At 33.9% G+C, this 19,012-nt stretch overlaps 1 protein-coding gene across 6 annotated transcripts in view; it reads right to left on the bottom strand.

The window, feature by feature from the left end:
• The window catches only part of Ipo11 (importin 11), a 181,151-nt gene that overhangs the window by 16,442 nt on the left and 145,697 nt on the right, over positions 1-19,012 (bottom strand). For all 6 annotated transcript variants that reach the window (XM_010637225.2, XM_010637222.3, XM_010637223.3 and 3 more), the window contains 2 exons: positions 11,434-11,529; positions 3,752-3,836 (listed from right to left, as the gene is read on the bottom strand). In XM_010637225.2, coding sequence (XP_010635527.1) covers positions 3,752-3,836; positions 11,434-11,529 — 181 coding nt within the window. The remainder of the gene's footprint in view (positions 1-3,751; positions 3,837-11,433; positions 11,530-19,012) is intronic.

The following is a 19,012-nucleotide window of genomic DNA, read 5'->3' as shown; positions in this document are numbered from 1 at the left end:
ACAAAAAAAAAAAAAAAAAAAAAAAAAAAAAAAATCAATGCTTTGCACATGGTGTTTAAGAATGTATATGGAATGTATAGAAAAGAAAACTGATTTATTTTGAAGATATTACTTGGATGCCACTGGACTAAGGTCAAGAGAAGTAGTAAACTATAGCAGGTAGGATTCTCTGATACTTGACTAAGAACAGAGAAGTACTTTTTTTTTTCTCTTTCTCTTTTTCATTACTAAAGACTGAGACCAAAGCCTTTGCAATGAGCTACATCCCCAATCCTTTACTTTGAGACAGGGTCTCACTAAGTTCACTAATTTGCCTAGGCCAGGCTCAAACTCTGGTCCTCCTGCATCAGTCTCCTAGAGTGCTAGAATAACAAGTGTGTGCCACCATGTCTTGCTGAGAATTGTTTATAAAAGAATGTTGGTGTGAACTTTTACACGTATTTTTAAATAAAATGAGACTTAATCAGATTTAGTGAAAATATACATCATATGTAACTGACAACCAATATATACGTGACAAGTAATAGCCAAAACATGTATAGAGATAAAATTAGACCACTTGCCCATGCTACCCACTATGTACTTGAGTTTGTCAAAAGTTGAGGACTTTATCACAAACCAGTGAAAATCTACCTGCAGAGTTACTTTAGCAAACAGCAACTCAAAATTAAGTATAAAACATTCAAATGATAATGCATACATTTTATTTTTATTGCTTTATAATATAACAACTGTTTTTCATTTTAATCTACCTCTAAGATGATAATACTAAAAGAGCCATTTATATTCATGGACTACATAGCCTAAAGACTATATTTTTCTTTTTAAATACATTAAGATAAGATATATTCCTATGTGTATGTTTAAAAGATGAGTCGATTGCAGACAAAAATGATTTTGGAAATTATTTGTTAAAAGCTCCTAAAATAGTATCTCTGTTGAAAAACAACTGAATGAAACAGATGGCTTACAAATATGTACAACAGCAAATAAAAAGTGTAAAAAGTAAACTCACAGTCAGTAAATTTAGAGTGGACAAAAACTCAGCTAACATACTTCAGTTTATTAAAATGAAGAAAAAATATTGGTAGAAAAAAACTTCCAAATTTTATGAACATATTACAAAATTAGAAAACTAGTAGTTTATTACTTAAACACTTAATTATCATTTATTATTCATAAACTTACAACTATTTGTCATGGTTGTGGATGTGTGTGTATGTAATAAACTTTAGGCTCCATTATATAATAGGGACTTTTTTTGTTCATCTTCCTATCTCAAATTTCAAAGGCATTATCTGGCATTAAAAAAAGCACTCAACAAATACATAAAATACTTAAAATAATATTTAAATACTAAAAGTACTGTGTTGCTTACAAAAGAGTCAGAATCCATCAATTACCATTTATTAATAACCTTAAATACTGTATGGTACCTCACATGTGAGTAATTCAAATTACAAAAATAGAACAAAACAGTGACGAAAGGAAACAGGAAGATAAAGCTTTTGAAAATTTAAGACAAGCTAGAGACGGAGGATGAGGGAATCATCAGGGGCAAAGGGTACATAATAAGATTTATGCTGTGTCATGCAAATGTATCAACTACCCACAAAAAACATAATCATTACATGTCACAAAAATAAACTAAAAAATTAATAACAATAATGAAAATGCGGAAAGGGGATCTAGAGATAGAGGAAAAAGGTGGTTAGGTGGGAAGGAGAAGGGGAATAAAAAGAATCAAGATATGGTAAGGACATGAACCTAGTCCCTAACATGAATGTAAATATGTACTAATAAAATTTTAAAGTGCTTTGGAAGAATGTCATAATTATTATTTCAGAGGCATATAAATGATGTCTGACAGATCCTTCTGCATTATTTTACTATTGCTCTAAGAAGCACAACTGAAGAGTGGTATAGTATAATGTTCAAAATTATTTATATTGCAATTGCTAAACTATTATGTATATGTTAAACTAGATTATTTACACAACTTATGAAGATCAAGTTGTCAAGATCAGAAATACTTCATTAACATAATTTGCTATATGCTTTCTTGATAATATTTTCTTAGCAGTAATAGGGAAGATGCTGGTCAGAGATATAAAATGGTAATAAGATTTTAAACCAAATAATTTTTTAGCTCAAAAGCCCTAATAAAAATTTCCCCTTGATTTTACATGAGGCAAAATAGTTCTGGAAAGATGTCTCGCTCAAGGTCACATATAATAGCACAAACAGGACTAGAATTCTGGTCTTAGGAATTATTGGATATTGTCTTTTCTTCTATAGAAGCTAGCTTAATAGAAAAATAAAATGAGTTAAAAATCAAACACAGTTTAAAAGAAGGCTGTCACAGAGTGATGCAGTATTAACCATACTTTGAGGATGAAGCCTTTAGGGTTAAGTTAAACATGGGGTAATTCAAAGACTGAAAATAATGATTAAACAAAAAGAATGATGAAAGCAGAGATTAATTATTAGATGTCCAGGATTATTTCAAAACCATATTATATATGCATTTATATAGTCTATCTACGAGGTAGCTATTATTGCTGTTTTTATTTTGCAAATGAGAAAAGACAGAATAAACACAGTAAGTGGTAAGACCAAGAGACTAGAAAGGATTCCAAAAGAAAGGGAGTTTATTATGTGCCTATTTTATATTTATGGTCAAAATAAATATATAGATGTTGCCTTTTAAGATTAAGTAACTTTTAAAGCAAGATGTTTTAGATATTTCCTATTCTTTTCTTCTTTTAAAATCATGTTATTCGATGGAGAATTACTGGTCCTAAAAATAATTTAACAGTTGACTTAAAAGCATTTTTATAATGTCCTATGCTGTAAATCAGAAAAAATTCAATGTGAGGATCCATAAAACAATAGACAATGAAAACAGTTTCAACACAGCTCTTTAAAACAGAAAATTAAGTATTTTATGGGCTGGGGGTTTGACTCAGAGGAACCACACCTGCCTCACAAGCTCAAAGTCCTGAATTCAATCCTTGGTACCAAAAAAAAAAAAAAGGGAAAGCAAGCAAGCAGAAAAATAAGTATGTTAACTTAGTTTTAGGGTCACATGTATTTTATAAGAAAAAATAAAACCGGGCTGGGAATTTAGCTCAGTGGTTCTGCAGCCTGCCTCACAAGGGCAAGGGCCCAAGTTTGATCCCCAGTATCAACAAATAAAAGAAAACCTAAGAAAAGCAGTAATTATTTCAGATCAACTTCCCCTACTAGGAGCATAAATTAGATATTTTAGAGTACACTCTAAATTTTAAAACTCAGATACTATGTTTATATTAATTGGCTTGGGAGCCACGTATGGAATTAGCAAAGCACACTTATGAGTATGTCTGAGTGTGTCATGTAGGTATGACTTTGGGTGCTATATATGATCCCTGGTCCCTTCCCAGTTTGCTTCCTGGCTTTCATGAACTATGTCATAAACTGTGTCATGCACTTTTCATCACAATGATCCTGCCGAGGAGCCAGTTAACTACGTAATGAGTCTTCTGAAACTGTGAGACAAACAGACCCCTTCTTCATGCTGTGGTGTTAAGTAATTTGTTCCAGCAACAGGAAACGTGACTGATAATAGACACCTTATATTAACTCTATGACAAGGGATAGATGGATAGACAAACGGATGGATTAACAGACCAACAGATATCTTCAAACATACAGACAATAATAATGAAGATGTATAGTTGTTCTTAATTCCAAAACCTTTGTAACTCACCATCTTTTTCCTCTTATCTTGTTCTGTTGGTGGTTCTTCATCTTCTGTTATTTTTGGTTCCTCAAGATGAGACATCAACATACAGCTACAATTTTCAAAAAACATATTTTAAATAAATAAAAATTATCTACAATATACTAAAAACAAACTCTCAAAGTCACTCAGACCATGAATGCTTCTATATACTAAAGTGGAGAATAGATTAATGTTTTTAAAATTATGATTACATATTTGATGATCAATATTAATAATATAATAATGATCAATAATTATTCTACCTTACCTTTGAAGGGACTAAATAAAAAATTCTTTGCCTTTTTACTTGGGCATTTACATCAGTAAATTCTAAAAATTTTATATACAATCTTGTTTTGTTTTTGAGACAGGATCTCACTATGTAGTTGAGACTGACCTGGAACTCACTATGTAGCCCAGGCTGGTCTTGAACTCATAGTGATCCTCCTGTCTCAGGCTCCCGAGTGCTGGGATTACAGGCATGCACCACCATGCCTGCCTATTTACAGTCTTTAACCAAATATCAATTGACAATGTAATGTGTACACTTGGTTTTTTAAAAAAATTGCATGAATACTTAAAAATACTTTCTCCCTTAATCTTCACATGTCTACAAATTATAAATGCAGCAATTTAAATAGTAACATCATTAAAACACTACTAACTACGTAATAATCTTTGTACTCCAAAGGATATTACTGTGCTGCTATGAGGAACTTGTCCCTGATGGCACTGGACAGTTATAAATCATTTTATTTTGCTTAGCTGCACCACTGCTCTTTGACACTAACAGAGATAAGAGAAACACAGTTTCCTATTCAGTCACCTCTGGATCCAAGGAGATAAGAAATAAATACTGTCTAGTGAAGTCTCACTGATGGAGCAAACTGTTTCCTCATTTACAATGAGAAAATCACCAGAGTCAGTTTCTTAACCAATAAACTGTGACCAAGAAAGTTTAGTTTCCCTACGTTTTGTAGCAAGTACAGATAAAAGACAATTCCTAATTCAGCAGTGTAAATAACTGAATTTAAGGTTAAGGACAGGTGTGGATAAACTTGATCAGGCTTACTCGCACAGCAAACATGGATGTCTTTCATCCCTATTCCTCAGGATTAAAGTCAATGTAGACAGCAGGGGTGTGGAGGTGGCAACTGTTTGTGACTCCAATTCATTACAAATTGGTGTGATCAAATGTAAGAACTTTAGGTTGGAAATCAGAAGTCCTATGAGTTCAATGCCTAACTCACTGCACAGCCTTGATCTCTAAGAATTGCAAAGTTCCATCCACTGAGATATACAATGCAAGCACAGCACATTGCTTTATCAATGAACTTCAGCTCAAAGTGAGAAAAATACAATATGATTATATCAATTCTAAAACTATTTTACAAAGTGAAATGTCTTAGAAAAGTCTAGATTTCAGTTATTTTAGAAATAAAAAATAAAACGAGGCTCCTTTATTGAAGCCACACAGACTCAAATTCTAACTGCAATATGGATCTCAATAGGAGCAAACTTTATTTTGCATGTAATCATTCCATTGTATTACATTAACTTATTTTTACAGAAAAGTGTTCTGCCTTCCCTATGTTAAAAGATTCATCACATTAATAACAGAGCATATCTTGGAGATGAACACACACGTTCCTTCTCTCTTTCCCTCTTTTCTTTCCTTCCCCTTCCTTTCTTTTGTCTTTTTAGAATGAGAAAATCACCAGTTTCTTAACCAATAAACTGTGACCAAAAAAGTTTAGTTTCTCCTGTTTTGTAGCAAGTACAGATAAAAGACAATTCCTAACTCTTGCTTTCTTTCTCCTTTACCTTTCCTTTCCTTTCTTTTCTTTCCCCCTCCCTCCCTCCCTCCTTCCCTTCCTTTTCCTCCACCCCATCTCTCTCTTTTCTATCTCCCTCCTTTCCCTCTGGTTGTCTTTTACCTGTCTCTTGCGCTTTCTGAAAATTACATAAAGACGGACTATATGCAATTCTGCAAGGTGCATTCACTTGGGTTTCAGGAAAATGAAAAAAAAAATATATATATTAAAATATAATGAAATATAATGAAAAAAAATATATATATTTTTTGAAATTCTCCTGTAGGAAAATCTCCAATTAAAAGTCTAAATTCACTTTGTCAAAAAGCTTAAAAATAGACAATCATATTTTACTTAAAAGGCACATGAGAATGAATGCATTTCTAATAAGCTAAAATGTGTGAACTGTGAGTGTAATAGTACTAATACAACAGTAACAACTCCAGTTTAAAATGGGAATGACTAACATATGCTGTATGTTATAACATATGATGCATCTTAGTCCATTTTATATTCAGCTTGCATCTGAATCACCTGGAGGGCTTGGTTAAAGTGCAGATTGCTGGGTTCCACCTCCAGAGGTTCTGACTCGGCAGGTGTGGGTGGAGCCCCAGAACGTGCAGTTCTCCCAATTTCCTCTGTCGTGCTTACTCATCATTTCCTCCATAATGTTGATGACAACAAATGTTGGGGGAGGGACCACAAACACTTTGTTAACCAGTCCTATATTAGGCCAAATCATGAAAAGCATTTCCTATTTGTAATTCTCTGGCCACCATGAAACTGATTTCAACAATAATTTTTTTTTTTTTTGGACCTGGGATTTAGCTCAGTGGTTCTGCCACCTCCTCACAAGTGCAAGGTCCTGAGTTCAAACCCTGGTCCCCAAAAAACAACACAAAATAAAACAATAATTTTTTTTAATGCTATGTAATTTGTTTTCATGTAGATCGATACAAGAAACCATTCATAGATTACTTCATCTAAATTACACTAACATTATTCAGTTGGTCTTTCTAGTAGACACATAATCATCCTCTTTAACAGAACCCTGAATCTGTCCAGTTATTCTTTCCTTCGATGTCACCATGTCCTCCAGGAAAGAATGATCCCAGGGCCAGTGCCAGCACTCAAACTATCATGGTCATCTTACTCCTCATCAATGGCTGCTCCAAGCAGGAGAACATTTAAAGAATGGTTAATTAAATGCAAGGGGAAGTCTGATGTTGTAGAAAAGGTTTACCTCTATCTTCAAAAAAAAAAAAGATACATGTCTGCCCCTGGCATTGTCATGAACATAATGCTGAGAACTACTTTGTGAGAATGAGAGAAGGCAGCCTGCAAAAGAGATTAATAGGGGAGTGAGGGGAGGGCTGGATTTTTACATTAGTAAGGCAACAATTACCTAATCCTGGAGCTACTTATCGGCTGCAGTTGTGTGGTCATCAGAGACAACTAATTCTTTATTGAAGTCTTTTACAGTCCTTTATATAAATAAATGCCTTATAAAAAAATTCATCTCTAGACCCAAGCCAAGAAACAATCTTCCTTTCCTGATAAACCTATTTCCTTCTATTTGAAAATAAGAACCACATAATTCCTAATGTTTCTCTTTGCACTGGAAGTTAAATAGGTCACAGTTAAGTTTGCTATCCAGAGGACACAGGCTTCCTCAGCCAAGATTTCTTATTTATATTCCTTCAATCCTAAGTTAATAATGCTCCCAGTACAAGCTTTTCTTATGCACTGTCTCAAATCCTCTTATGGTCTAAATAGAAACAATTAACTGTATTGTATATTAGTCATGCAGAAAAAGTGAAACAGAGGAGCAGAAAAAGATGTAATAAATTCTTGAAGTCTACAAAGCCATTTTAGAGGTAGATATTTATCCAGTAGGGCAAAGGTGAGAGTAGGACACACAAAGAAGAAAAATTATTGCTAGTCAAGCCACCATATAAACGTTTGGAAAATTATGAACAATATGAAGCAGTAAAAGGAAGAACAGATGTAAACTGAGAGCCAGAATAGAATAAGGGGCATCAACCTTAGACTGTAAGAAACTGGGGTTTTAAGTTGAAGAACGTGGATAAGAGATTAAAGAGAGAACCCCAAGGACTAGGACCTACAGTAGGATAACGCAGAGTTGATAACATCAGGCTCAAAAAATGAGGTTTCATTTAGTATTCTTTTCCATTATGAAGAGCCATCTGGTGGATCAATATCAAATGGAGGATGAAAATTCATTATAAATTCCTAAATTTTACATCTGTTTCAAATAAGACTACCTAATTTATAGATGGTAAGTTTTATACTCTGTAGCTATAAAAATCAGTTTATGAGTCCTTTCTAACAAATTTTATTGTCCACAGGGTTCCTAAAACACTGGCTAAATTATTTCTTCCTTTTTACTTCCCAAAATTTGGCAAGTGGTTATCAATTTCATTTTCCAATGTTCCTGACAATAAAATATCATACAGCAAAAGAAAAGGAAAGTATCATAACCAGTCAGGCAGAAGAAAAAACAAATTTTAGCAACACCAATACATTTCCCTGGCAAATGACATAAGCACTCTACTAACTAAAAAACAACAATAACAAAAAAACCAAATTAATAAAACCCAGATTTATAAACTCTCAAACTAAAACTCCTCTTTCTTCTAAAGAAATTCGTTCTCTATACCACTCTTAGAAATAATAGCAAGATTAATAACTTCCCAGGGTTGGGTCTCATTTATCTGGGAATATAAACTTCTCCTTACTGGTAAGTAAAATAAAAAAATGACTGTTGGTATAATTCATTCCCATTTTTTTCACCATACAAAACATTCTATTTAAAATGCATGTTGGGTGTAGTGGTGCACACCTGAAATCCCAGCACTTCTGGGAACCTGAGGCAGGAGGGTCACTGTCAGTTTGAGGCCAGCCTGGGCTACATAGTGAGTACAAGGCAGCCTAAACTGTAACAGGAAGATCCTGTCTCAAGAAAAACAAGAACAAAAAAAATCTTAAATGCCTATGTGAATGTGTTATGAAGATATAATAAAGTGCAAAAACAAGCACAGGCTGTTGAATATAGCATCATTTTAAAAAAATTATGTATCTATGTAGATATGTCACTCAAAGGACAAATACTCCTCAATGCTTGCTAGCCACACATTCTTATCACCAACACTGACTAATCCTGTCTCCAAACTTTATCTCAAATTCAACTCACCTAAATTATGTAAATGATTTCCCCTCCTCCAGGGCAATGATTTGCAATTTTACAAGTCATATGAATCATCAAGGTTCCTGTGTGCAATGATGATCCTGTGGTCCTACATCCAAAGATTCTGATGTAATTAATCTGGTCCTGGAAGGGGGAAATCTGCATTTTTAGGAAGCATCCTAGGTTCTTCTACTGTTATGGAACCACTCATAAGCATCTACAGCTCTTGTAGTTGTTCACAATGTGCCAAAGTGAATCCTTAATCATTTTGCTTCCATTCTTTAAAATCAGCAGTAGACCTCCATTAACTACAGAAAATAGTCCAAAATTTTGGTATATCACGCAGGTTACTTAATTAAGTGGTGCCAATCCACTGCATAACCTCAGAAATTATTCTCAGTTTTTAGACCCCTTCCTTACCTGTAGCTAGTTTTGATCCCTCCCTATACTTCCCCTGTGAGTGCCCTAAGGACAAAGACTCACCTCACCTGCTTCCTCATGCAGCAGTGTCTGGTATAAACATGTCTGAATAAAGAGATCTGTCTACAAGGCTTTCATAGTGTGATGGTTAATTTATGTGTCAACTGGACTGAGATACCAAGCATCATTACACCAAGGCTGTTTCTTGAAACTAACATTTGACTCAGAAGATAGGGCAAGGCAAATTGTCCTTCAAGGTGTGGGTGGGGCTCTGCCTTTTTTCTAATTCATTCTCAACTGAGACTACAATAAGAATTCAACAGAACCAGAAAGACTAACTTTTTTTGAACTGTTTAAAAAAAAAGAGAAGAAGAAACTGGAAACCAACAACTATATAAGTAAATATTTTATGCTTCTCATGTGAACTTTTCTCAATTTTGAATTATGTCCTATGGTCCCATGGACCACATTTTATAGAATTCTATATAATGCATAGAGTTAAAAACTAGTAAGATTTATCTAACATCTAAAGTAACTATACTTAGGAACTGAGAATCGATAAAGTAATTTGTTTTTCCACCATGCCAGGTCAAAAAGCAACTGCCAAATAACTGAGGAAGAGAGGAGACAGTGATTGGTCCTATGTTCTGGCTACCCATTGACACTAACCCTTGGAGCTATGCTTTTTTACTTTGTTCTCCTTCGAATATTTCACCTTCTAAACCAAAACTTTTTCTTTATGTTAAACTTGGCATACTGAGGAGCCTTTCTTGTTTTTTCCATACATTTTGTTGCACTACAGCACTGTTTTGAGACTTGTTATCCTTATTTCTAACATTATGACAGTAGATAATGTCTAAACTTTATTCCAACTTCTACATTCTAATCTCTTCCAGTTAAAACATGTTAAAATTGTGTTCTACTCCCTACATCCTAACTTTTCTTCTTATTCCTTGAAGATTCTAAGACATACATCCTTTCGTTTGACATTTTAGTAAAGCACAACCTCCAATTCTACTCCATTGTTTGCTCTGCACAAAATATATATAACTGCCTTCACTCATACTAGTGCTACCTCTGGATCCTCAGTCATGACACTCTTCCCAACTAATTACATAGCCCAGAGAGGACAAAAAAAAATCTTAATATATCCTAAATATTTTAACAGTTGTAAAAATTTTCATATAACGTAAAAAAAATACTACTTACAATCATTTGCCATAAACTCTTATGCTACCTTTAAAAATTACCTACATGCATGCTTTATTTTGGGTTTGTAGTCACAAGTTTGACATTTCCACTTCATATGAAATCCTATTTTCCCAAAAGCTAAGTGACATGTCAGACACATTTTCCATCCATTTTTAATAAGATTCAACATATATCTGTTTTCTGTATTTTTCAACAGAATATGATTCAAATGGCAATGTTTTCCATTTGCTATAGTTTTTCAAAAGAGCAAAGATAGGGCCAGGGATTTGGCTCAGCAGTTCGGTGGCCTGCCTTGCAAACGCAAGGACCCGAGTTCAATCCCCGGTACCCTCGCCCCCAAAAAATAGCAAAGATAACATTCTCAGTACTATTACTGAGAAGTGAAGCAGTCATGTTAGGCCTAACATATGAAACATGCCCTTTACTGATAGTAGTAATAAGAGAAAAGGTATGACAATTACACTAACCACAAAAATATAAATTTTTTAAAAATTCAAATAAGTACAAAAATGAGGTTATCAGTATCTCTGACAGTACTTTAACTATTCTCCTAAAGAACATAAATTTAACTATTATTTTTTGGAGTTATTATAGGACCCTTTGCTCAACACCTTAAAGGTACTAGAGATGTTTCAACCAGGCAAATACAAAGCTGCTCATTTCATTTCCCTCAAACTTTCCTGAAGAGAAAGTGAATGTTGTAAGCAGAAAAAAAGAACACACTTGGAAAGTCTTTAAGAAGGAATTTATGTTTCAAGTCTAAAATACACTTGGAATTTCTAAACACCTAATATTAAGCCATAAAACAAGAAGCCCAATTCAGAATATCACTGTGACATAATAAAGCTAATTTCATGATCAAACTAAATATTTTAAACAAAATAATGAATAAAAAATTTCTGTATAAAAGACAAAATTACAAACCTTTTATACTGTTGTTTATATGATAACTTGCAACATGTTTTTAGGAAACCCCCTAAATGCAAACATGATTAACTGAATGATTCACCTACTCTTTATACGTTCCTGTCTCAGGGTCTTCTGTCATGACATCATGAAGGCCCTCCACGGAGATATTTATGATCCCACAGAATTTATCTTGGATAACACTAGAATAAAAGAGCAAAACATGTTAATTATAGTACTTTTAACAGGGGATTCTTTTCAAAAATCTAATATTTTCTTAAATATGAAGAGAAATTTTAGTTTTGAAATGCAAAAGAAACTTCCAGAATTTATTTCTAAGGCAAAAATTGTATACACATATATCACAAGATGATTACTATGTTTAGATACAGTGGGATTAGACAAGAAAGATATTTAAATAGCCTCCTATAAGCGTCTTATATTAATTTTGTAACTAGAAAGGTAAATATATAAAAGCGCTGACTAAAATATCTGCTCTTTTGAAGACACTGTCAAGAAAAAGACAAGAAAATATCTGTAAAATGTGTATCTAGTAAAGAATGTGGATCTAGAAGATACAAAGAACTATGGAAACTCAGTAAACAAAATAACTTCACTTTGAAAGGGGCAAAAAGTCTGAATAAATACTTCACCAAAGAAGATATTCAGATGGCATGTAAGAACCTGAAAGAATGTTCAACATTGTTAGGAAAGTAGGGTAATGCAGTAGTGTTAAAATTGACAATGCCAAGTGCTGATGAGGATGAGAAACAACAGGAACTGTCACGCATTGCTAATAAGACTTTTAAATGTAACATTCTGTTGGAAAATTTTTTTGTTCCTGCGACACTAAAGATTGAACCTAGGGCCTCTGTACTGAGCTATATTCCTGGTCCTTTTTGAAAATTTTTGTGACAGGTTATCACTAAGATGCTGAATCACCCAGGCTGGGCCTGAATCCTCCTTCAGCTTCTTAGAGTGCTGACATTTATAAGTCTGCACTCCATACCTAGAAACATATTGTCATTTTTTAAAAAAAGTTAAACAAATACCACACAACTAAGCAAGTCCACATCTAGGTATTTACTTAAGACCAAAAGAACTATTCTAAGACCTATATATAAACATGTATGATAGCTTTATTCATAATAGTCTCAAACTGCAAATGATACAAATGTCTATCAGCTAATGAATAGGTAAAGAAATTGTGCAACACTTATTCAATGGAGCAATACTCAGCAATTAAAAGGAACTAACCATAGGCACCTGCAACTACATGGATAAATCTCATAAACATGCTATGGCAAATAAGACAGATTCAAAAGCCTACATACTATATGACTCTATGTATGTGACTTCTTAGGATGTGGTTCCCTGGCAAAGAAACAAATGGAACACTTTGGGATAAAAGAAACAAACGTTCTGTATCTTGAGCATGGCAGTGCTATATAACTTTTTTTACATTTATAAAATTTCACAATAAAAAGCAGTTTTTCTGTATGTAAAATATACCTGACTTTTCAAAAAGTCAACTGCAGGCACAATAAATTATGTGTTTTTAAAACAGAATAGGTTGTAAGTCCCACCTCCAAAGAACTTATAGCATCATTCCTACAAGGGGTATAACCATGTTTCTTATACTTTACTAATACGCAAAATTAATTTTAAAATTGTTCAGTAAAGTAGTTCCCAAGATCAGCAGAGTTTGGTCACTTGCCCTTTGGGAAGTCAAAGCCTGTGCCCGAACATTCAAATATAATCAAGCTCAGGCAACTCAAACAACATATGGGCCAAATAATAACTAGTACACATCATTTTGATATATCCTAATCTGTATATAATACTTAATTTCAGGATGCTATACATTTTCATCATTAGAGTCCCTTTATACAACAACACAAAGCTGATGGCTCATCTCTGTAATCTCAGCACTTGGGAGGCTAAGGCAGGAGGATCACTGTAAGTTTGAGGCCATTATAGGGTACTTGGTGAGCTCAAGGCTAGTTTGAACTACATAACAAAATTCTGTCTTAAAAACAGACTCCCCCCAAAAAAAATTCTCTAAAGAAGCAGTTTTATTTGCTTCAGTGAGAATCACACTAGAAAAAAAGTATTAGCCAAGATTTTTCATCAGAGGTTGAGCTGTGTGAGCCTACGGAAGTTAGTTCATTCCTGTTATGACATATCTAAATATCTTCCCAGAGCCTCATATCCTCATATGTGTGGCTGGGGGTATGTAATATAAACTGGATTAGTTCACTGATTGGGTTAGCATGGTTCTGAACCTGGGTGATGGGAAGACCCAACCTGGGTATGGGCAGCACCAACCAATTGGCTTTTAGCCTGGATGGAATTAAAGGAAAAGCAGAAAGAAAGCTACTGCCTCCTTCCTGTCCTGCCACAGACTTTCTTTTGCGATGCCCCTCTGCCATATCACTCTGCCTTGGAGACACCCAACTATGAGCTGAAACCTCTATAAACTCTGAGCTAAACTAAATCTTTCCTCATTTAATTTGTAGGAGTCGGGTATTTTGTCCACCAACCGAAAAAGTCATTAGCACAATTTCTTTGGGTCTTAGTCTTCTCAAGTATAAGGTTTGACTCAGAGATGGCAAATACGTAGGAAGAATATAGACATTTGTTCTCACTGCAGAACAAATCACCATGAAACCATCATGACATGCTAACACAGGGAAGACCTGAAATTCCTTAACATAGTATCAATCTGGTAGCTGTTAACACTGACCTCAATTAGCTCAAAAAGACAAAATCCTTTAGACTATCATTTCCTATCAACAAGCAAGACTTTATTTCAATATTACTTGGGAACAATCTACTCAGGTAATTGCTTTCTCTATAACAACTCCAAGCAAGCAAGCAAGCAAAAAAAAAAAAATCACTCATCAAAAAACAATGCATCTTAATTACTACTTATTAAGCAGCTTGAGGAAAGTGTCTCTAAATAACAGAAGAAAAAAAAAAGCAGCACAGAAGCTTATACATTCCTGGCATATAGAATATTTAAATAAACATTAAGAAGGTATCAATTCTTTTTCTATTATAGGCATTATAATATATTCCCCCAAATGTTTAAGTGTAACATTTTATAATGAAGCCTTTGAACAAAGGCTTATTTGATATATAATACTTTTACTACAACCTTCAGTAAATGAAGTTTTAGCTAATATTCATGCAATACTCTCTTAACCCTTTTGTTTCATAAGAATCTTGTTTTCTATAATGCACGATCCTCCTGAATTCAGTGATTTAAAATGTTACTAGAAATTTAAAATGGAGACAACCAAAACAGCTGTACACCTAGAATGAAATCAAACAAGAAAGGAAGGGAAAAGTAGCTTTATTCTTAAAAACAAACCAGACACTAGGAGTACTTGGTATATTTCTTGATGAAAATCACCTAGTTTTTTTCTTTTATATGTGATACATGTTGGAGACCTGAGAAGTACTTTCTTAGAATTCTTTTGGTGTGCCATACTCTCCTATTCAAATCAGATGTTAGCAATGAATGTAATCATTTTCAAATGTGTACCTACCAAAAACCAAAACCAAAACCAAATCAGATGTTGAGTAAAACATGGAAGAATTGAAGGCCATCAAAGGAAGCCATGTAAACTTAGATCTCTCTCATTAATGAGCCACTGTTCACCAAGTGACAGCCCATACTGACGAGAAAGACAGCAATTTGAAGTTCCTAAAAACAATTAGACAGACTCCATATGAGTTACAAATGTAGCAGCCCAGTCACAAAGCCAACCATCAGAAGATTTAAATATAACAAAAATCAACTGATTACTGATTATTTCAGGAAAAACTAACACCTAGGTTTAGTTCCAAGGGCAGACTTCAGAAGACTGATTTACTATAAAACAAAAAAGAGTATCAAGAAGTAGGATGTAGACTTATACAAGGATATCAGTCAATTTACAAAGGAAATGATCAGCCGGGCATGGTGGTGCACGCCTGCCATCCCAGCACTTGGGAGGCTGAGGCAGGAGGATTGCCCCTGAGTTCGAGACCACCCTGGAGTTCATAATGAGTTCCAGGTCAGTCTCAACTACATAGTGAGACTCTGTCTCAAAAAACCAAAAACCCAAACAAAGGAAATGATCAAAAAATGCATTTTCCAGGTGAAACCTTTCTGGAGAATAGGTCACTGTTTATTCAACATTAATGTGTGGCAGACATCATGACAGGGTATAGGGATAAAAATAAGATGGTGAACTCAAGAAAACTCTGAAACTGAAAAAGTCTAGTGTTAGTGTTTTGAAATTAAATGCTATCTGTTCTTTGATTCAAACAAAAATATTAAAAATAAAAATGATGCACTTTTAAATTCAGGATCCTGTTATGGACTAGAAATCCGCCAAGACAAAGAAATTAAGCAACAAATTTAGATGTTCATTGTTTGTTCATAATCAAGTTATAATACTCTAAATTTCTTTTTCAATTTTAGATTATTTCTGATTGGTTCACTGGCACTCAGTCAGAGCAGTCTGTTTCCTGGACAACGACAGAGAAGTAACAGCAAATCATTATTCTCAAATTCCCATCACTGGCTCCTAGAGACTTGCTTCTACCACTTAAAAACTTGAAACTTTCAGGTTCATTCATTTTTCATTTCGTTAGGAGTGCTACTCGTATTAAATAAAGCAAGCCCAATATTTATATATAGTTTTCATTTCATAATGCAAAGTGGGACCTTATTATTTGTATTCTTTTTTTATTATTAAGGAATTCAAGGAGACAAGTGAGTGCTTGCTATTCTAGTACCTTAAATTTCATTCTTTCTCAAGAACTTTCGAGAATTATCAAGTACCTCAGGAGCCTCTGGTAAACCATGTTTCCAAAGTTATAGTACATTAGTATAGTATTTGTTTTTATTGTATTAGTATAGTATAGCACATCTTTTACTGTTTTCAATTAGTGAATTCAACACCTCCTGAATTTAATAGCTCCTGACTCCAAAATCCACACTTTCTTTCTGCTCCTCACAATGACCTCCTTTCTTTTGCTATCATCTTCATTCACACTTCTTTATGAAGCCTTTCTTGACCTCTACTGCATGTGACTGAGCATTGTGTCCTCTGAATTTCAAGTAGTGTAAGACCTCTGCACTAATTTGACACACAACTCATATGGCATTTTTCACATTTTTTTCTAATGTCTTTTAATTTTTCAGACTTACTTTGACTAAGATTACAAGTAACTTGAGGCAGAGATGAAGTGTTGTATTTATTTTTTGCAGTACTAGCAACAAAACCAGAGCTTTACATATGCTAGTTTAGGGCTCTACCTCTGAGCTCCACCTCCTCTACTTTTTTTAATGTTGAGACAGTGTCACTGACTTCTTGAGGCTGGCCTCAAATTTATTTCATGTAAATGTTTAAACATTTGCATATTCTGTTCTTCAAATAAAAGCCTTATTTATCTGAGGCTTCTACATACATGGATTTGCTCAACTACAGTTTGAATATATTTGGGGAAAAAACTGCATCCATAATGAACATGTAGATCTTTTTCATTTTTTTATTAGGGCTTAATAACTATTTACATAGGTTTTACATGACAGTAGGCATTATAAGTAATTTAGAAATGATTCAAACTACAAGGAAGGGTGTGTGTAGGTTATCCATAAAAACTGAATCATTTTATATAAGGCACTGCAGTACCTGCAGATTTTAATATCCACATGGGTCCTGAAAACAATCTTTTACAGACAGCAAAGAGCAACTGCTATCTGAGAAGTGATGCTACACAGTAAAAGCATTCAGTGTGAGAATGAATGGATGTATTCAGCAGAAAGACCATTTGATCATTTAAACCAATTCTGTGGAGTTTTCAGTAAATTTTTCTCAATCAAGTGCACATGAATAAAACTATAGTACTAAAATATTGTCTAAGCATTTCCTAAAGGTATGGATTGTAAGGAACTTTCTGAGTATATAATAAAGATTACAGCTGTAGAGCACATGAACTGCAAAAACAATGCAGTCATTTTTCCCTGTTTCTGAAAACTATGTAATAAAGAAACCAATAAATCTTTCTTGGATTTATGCAGTTGATTTAAAAATCTATGCTGGCTTAAAATTATTTCTGTCATATCATGTAAACTCAAATCAGTTGTTTCGAAACTTAAATGCTATTAGAAAATAATATCTTCAATTTCCAAAGGCACACATAAATAAAATATTTTAATATTCATTTGGTCAGCCTAAATATTAGATTGACTATAAGTCTCCAGTTTCTACCTACCCAATTTTTATTAGTATTTTTCTAGTGAACATTTTTTACTTTTTTTTAAGGTTTCTTGTCCATCATCATAGAGCATATGTCTTAAATTATGTCTCTGTAAGTGATAGCTTCACATATTTACATAAACGTCTTCCTCACATGATCCTGGATGGAAAACAGGCAGGAAGAAACAGAGAAACAAATACTCTGGAATTTTCTCTGATCTAACTAGATCATAAGTAACAAATACAAATCATACATAACTAATACCTGAAGCCACTCTAAAAAGAGAGTTGAAAGAAATGGAAACAGAGCTTTTGCAAATGGGAAGGGGAAGAGCTGGAGGGAGCTGGGAGGAATAGGAGGGGAAGGCGACCAAAACCAAAACATAAACAAGAGAGACAAATTAAGATGTGTTATGTACATGTATAAGCTCCTCATGATAAATACAAACATGTACTGCAAATATTTACTAATAAAAAAAGAAGTAAAAGAAGCTAGGGTAATTTAAGAAAACAAATAAGTACTTAGGTATTAAAAGCTACAACCAAATAAAATACTCTCTTCACTAACAAAATTAAACAAAGAACACCACTTTATCAAAAAGAGTCAAAGAAAGAAAGCTCTAAAGAAAGCCAAAGAAAGAAAGCTCCAACTTATCTGTCTTATTCTGAAGTTCCATAGCACTGGAGACTATAAAATAGTGCGATTTACACCAAAATCACACACCCCCACTTGAGATATTTTCCACAACCTAAGCTATACTTTTGTCACTTAAATGAAAACATACATCCTTCCCACATAGTAACTTGCTGCATGTTCATAAGAAAACACATTAAAAAATCTAGTCCCCTGACAAATACTGGCAATGAAACAGGCTAAAATTCCATAGTGGAAATTCAGTATCATAAAATGAAAGTAGATTTTTAAAATTAACAATGATCTTTCCAAAGTCTTTTATATAATAAACCACTCCTTCATTAACCCGAGGTGTTCTTTTCAGCATGCACATACGTGCACACACAAAGGCATTGTCTTTAAGATTGTAAGATATAACTAAAAAGATATGTAGTAAGATGAGTAGAAATTGTCATCCTATGTGACATCCTACTGCTTGTTTGGTTTTTGGCACTGGGGATCCAACTCCAGATCTTGCGCTTAACAAGGCAGGTGGTGGCACCATTGAGCTAAATCCCCAGCTCTCATCCTATGGTTTTTTAAGAGAAAGATTATGCACATTATAAGAAACAGTGCCCAATGAAGACAGATTAAGGTTCCCTGAAAAGGGAGAAAAACAATGACTGGCAGAGAACTACCTGGGAAATCAAAACAAAATAAAACAAAATCAATGCTTCTTTAGGGTACTTAAAAGTCACAGTAACACAATTGATTCTTTTTTCTAAAAAAGGGATAAAGGAATTTGACAGAGGTTTG

Source organism: Fukomys damarensis, unplaced genomic scaffold (assembly GCF_012274545.1).
Source record: "Fukomys damarensis isolate Sample0158 unplaced genomic scaffold, DMR_v1.0_HiC HiC_scaffold_1, whole genome shotgun sequence".
Taxonomy (NCBI): Eukaryota; Metazoa; Chordata; class Mammalia; order Rodentia; family Bathyergidae; genus Fukomys; species Fukomys damarensis.
This window is presented reverse-complemented; position numbering and strand designations above follow the sequence as displayed.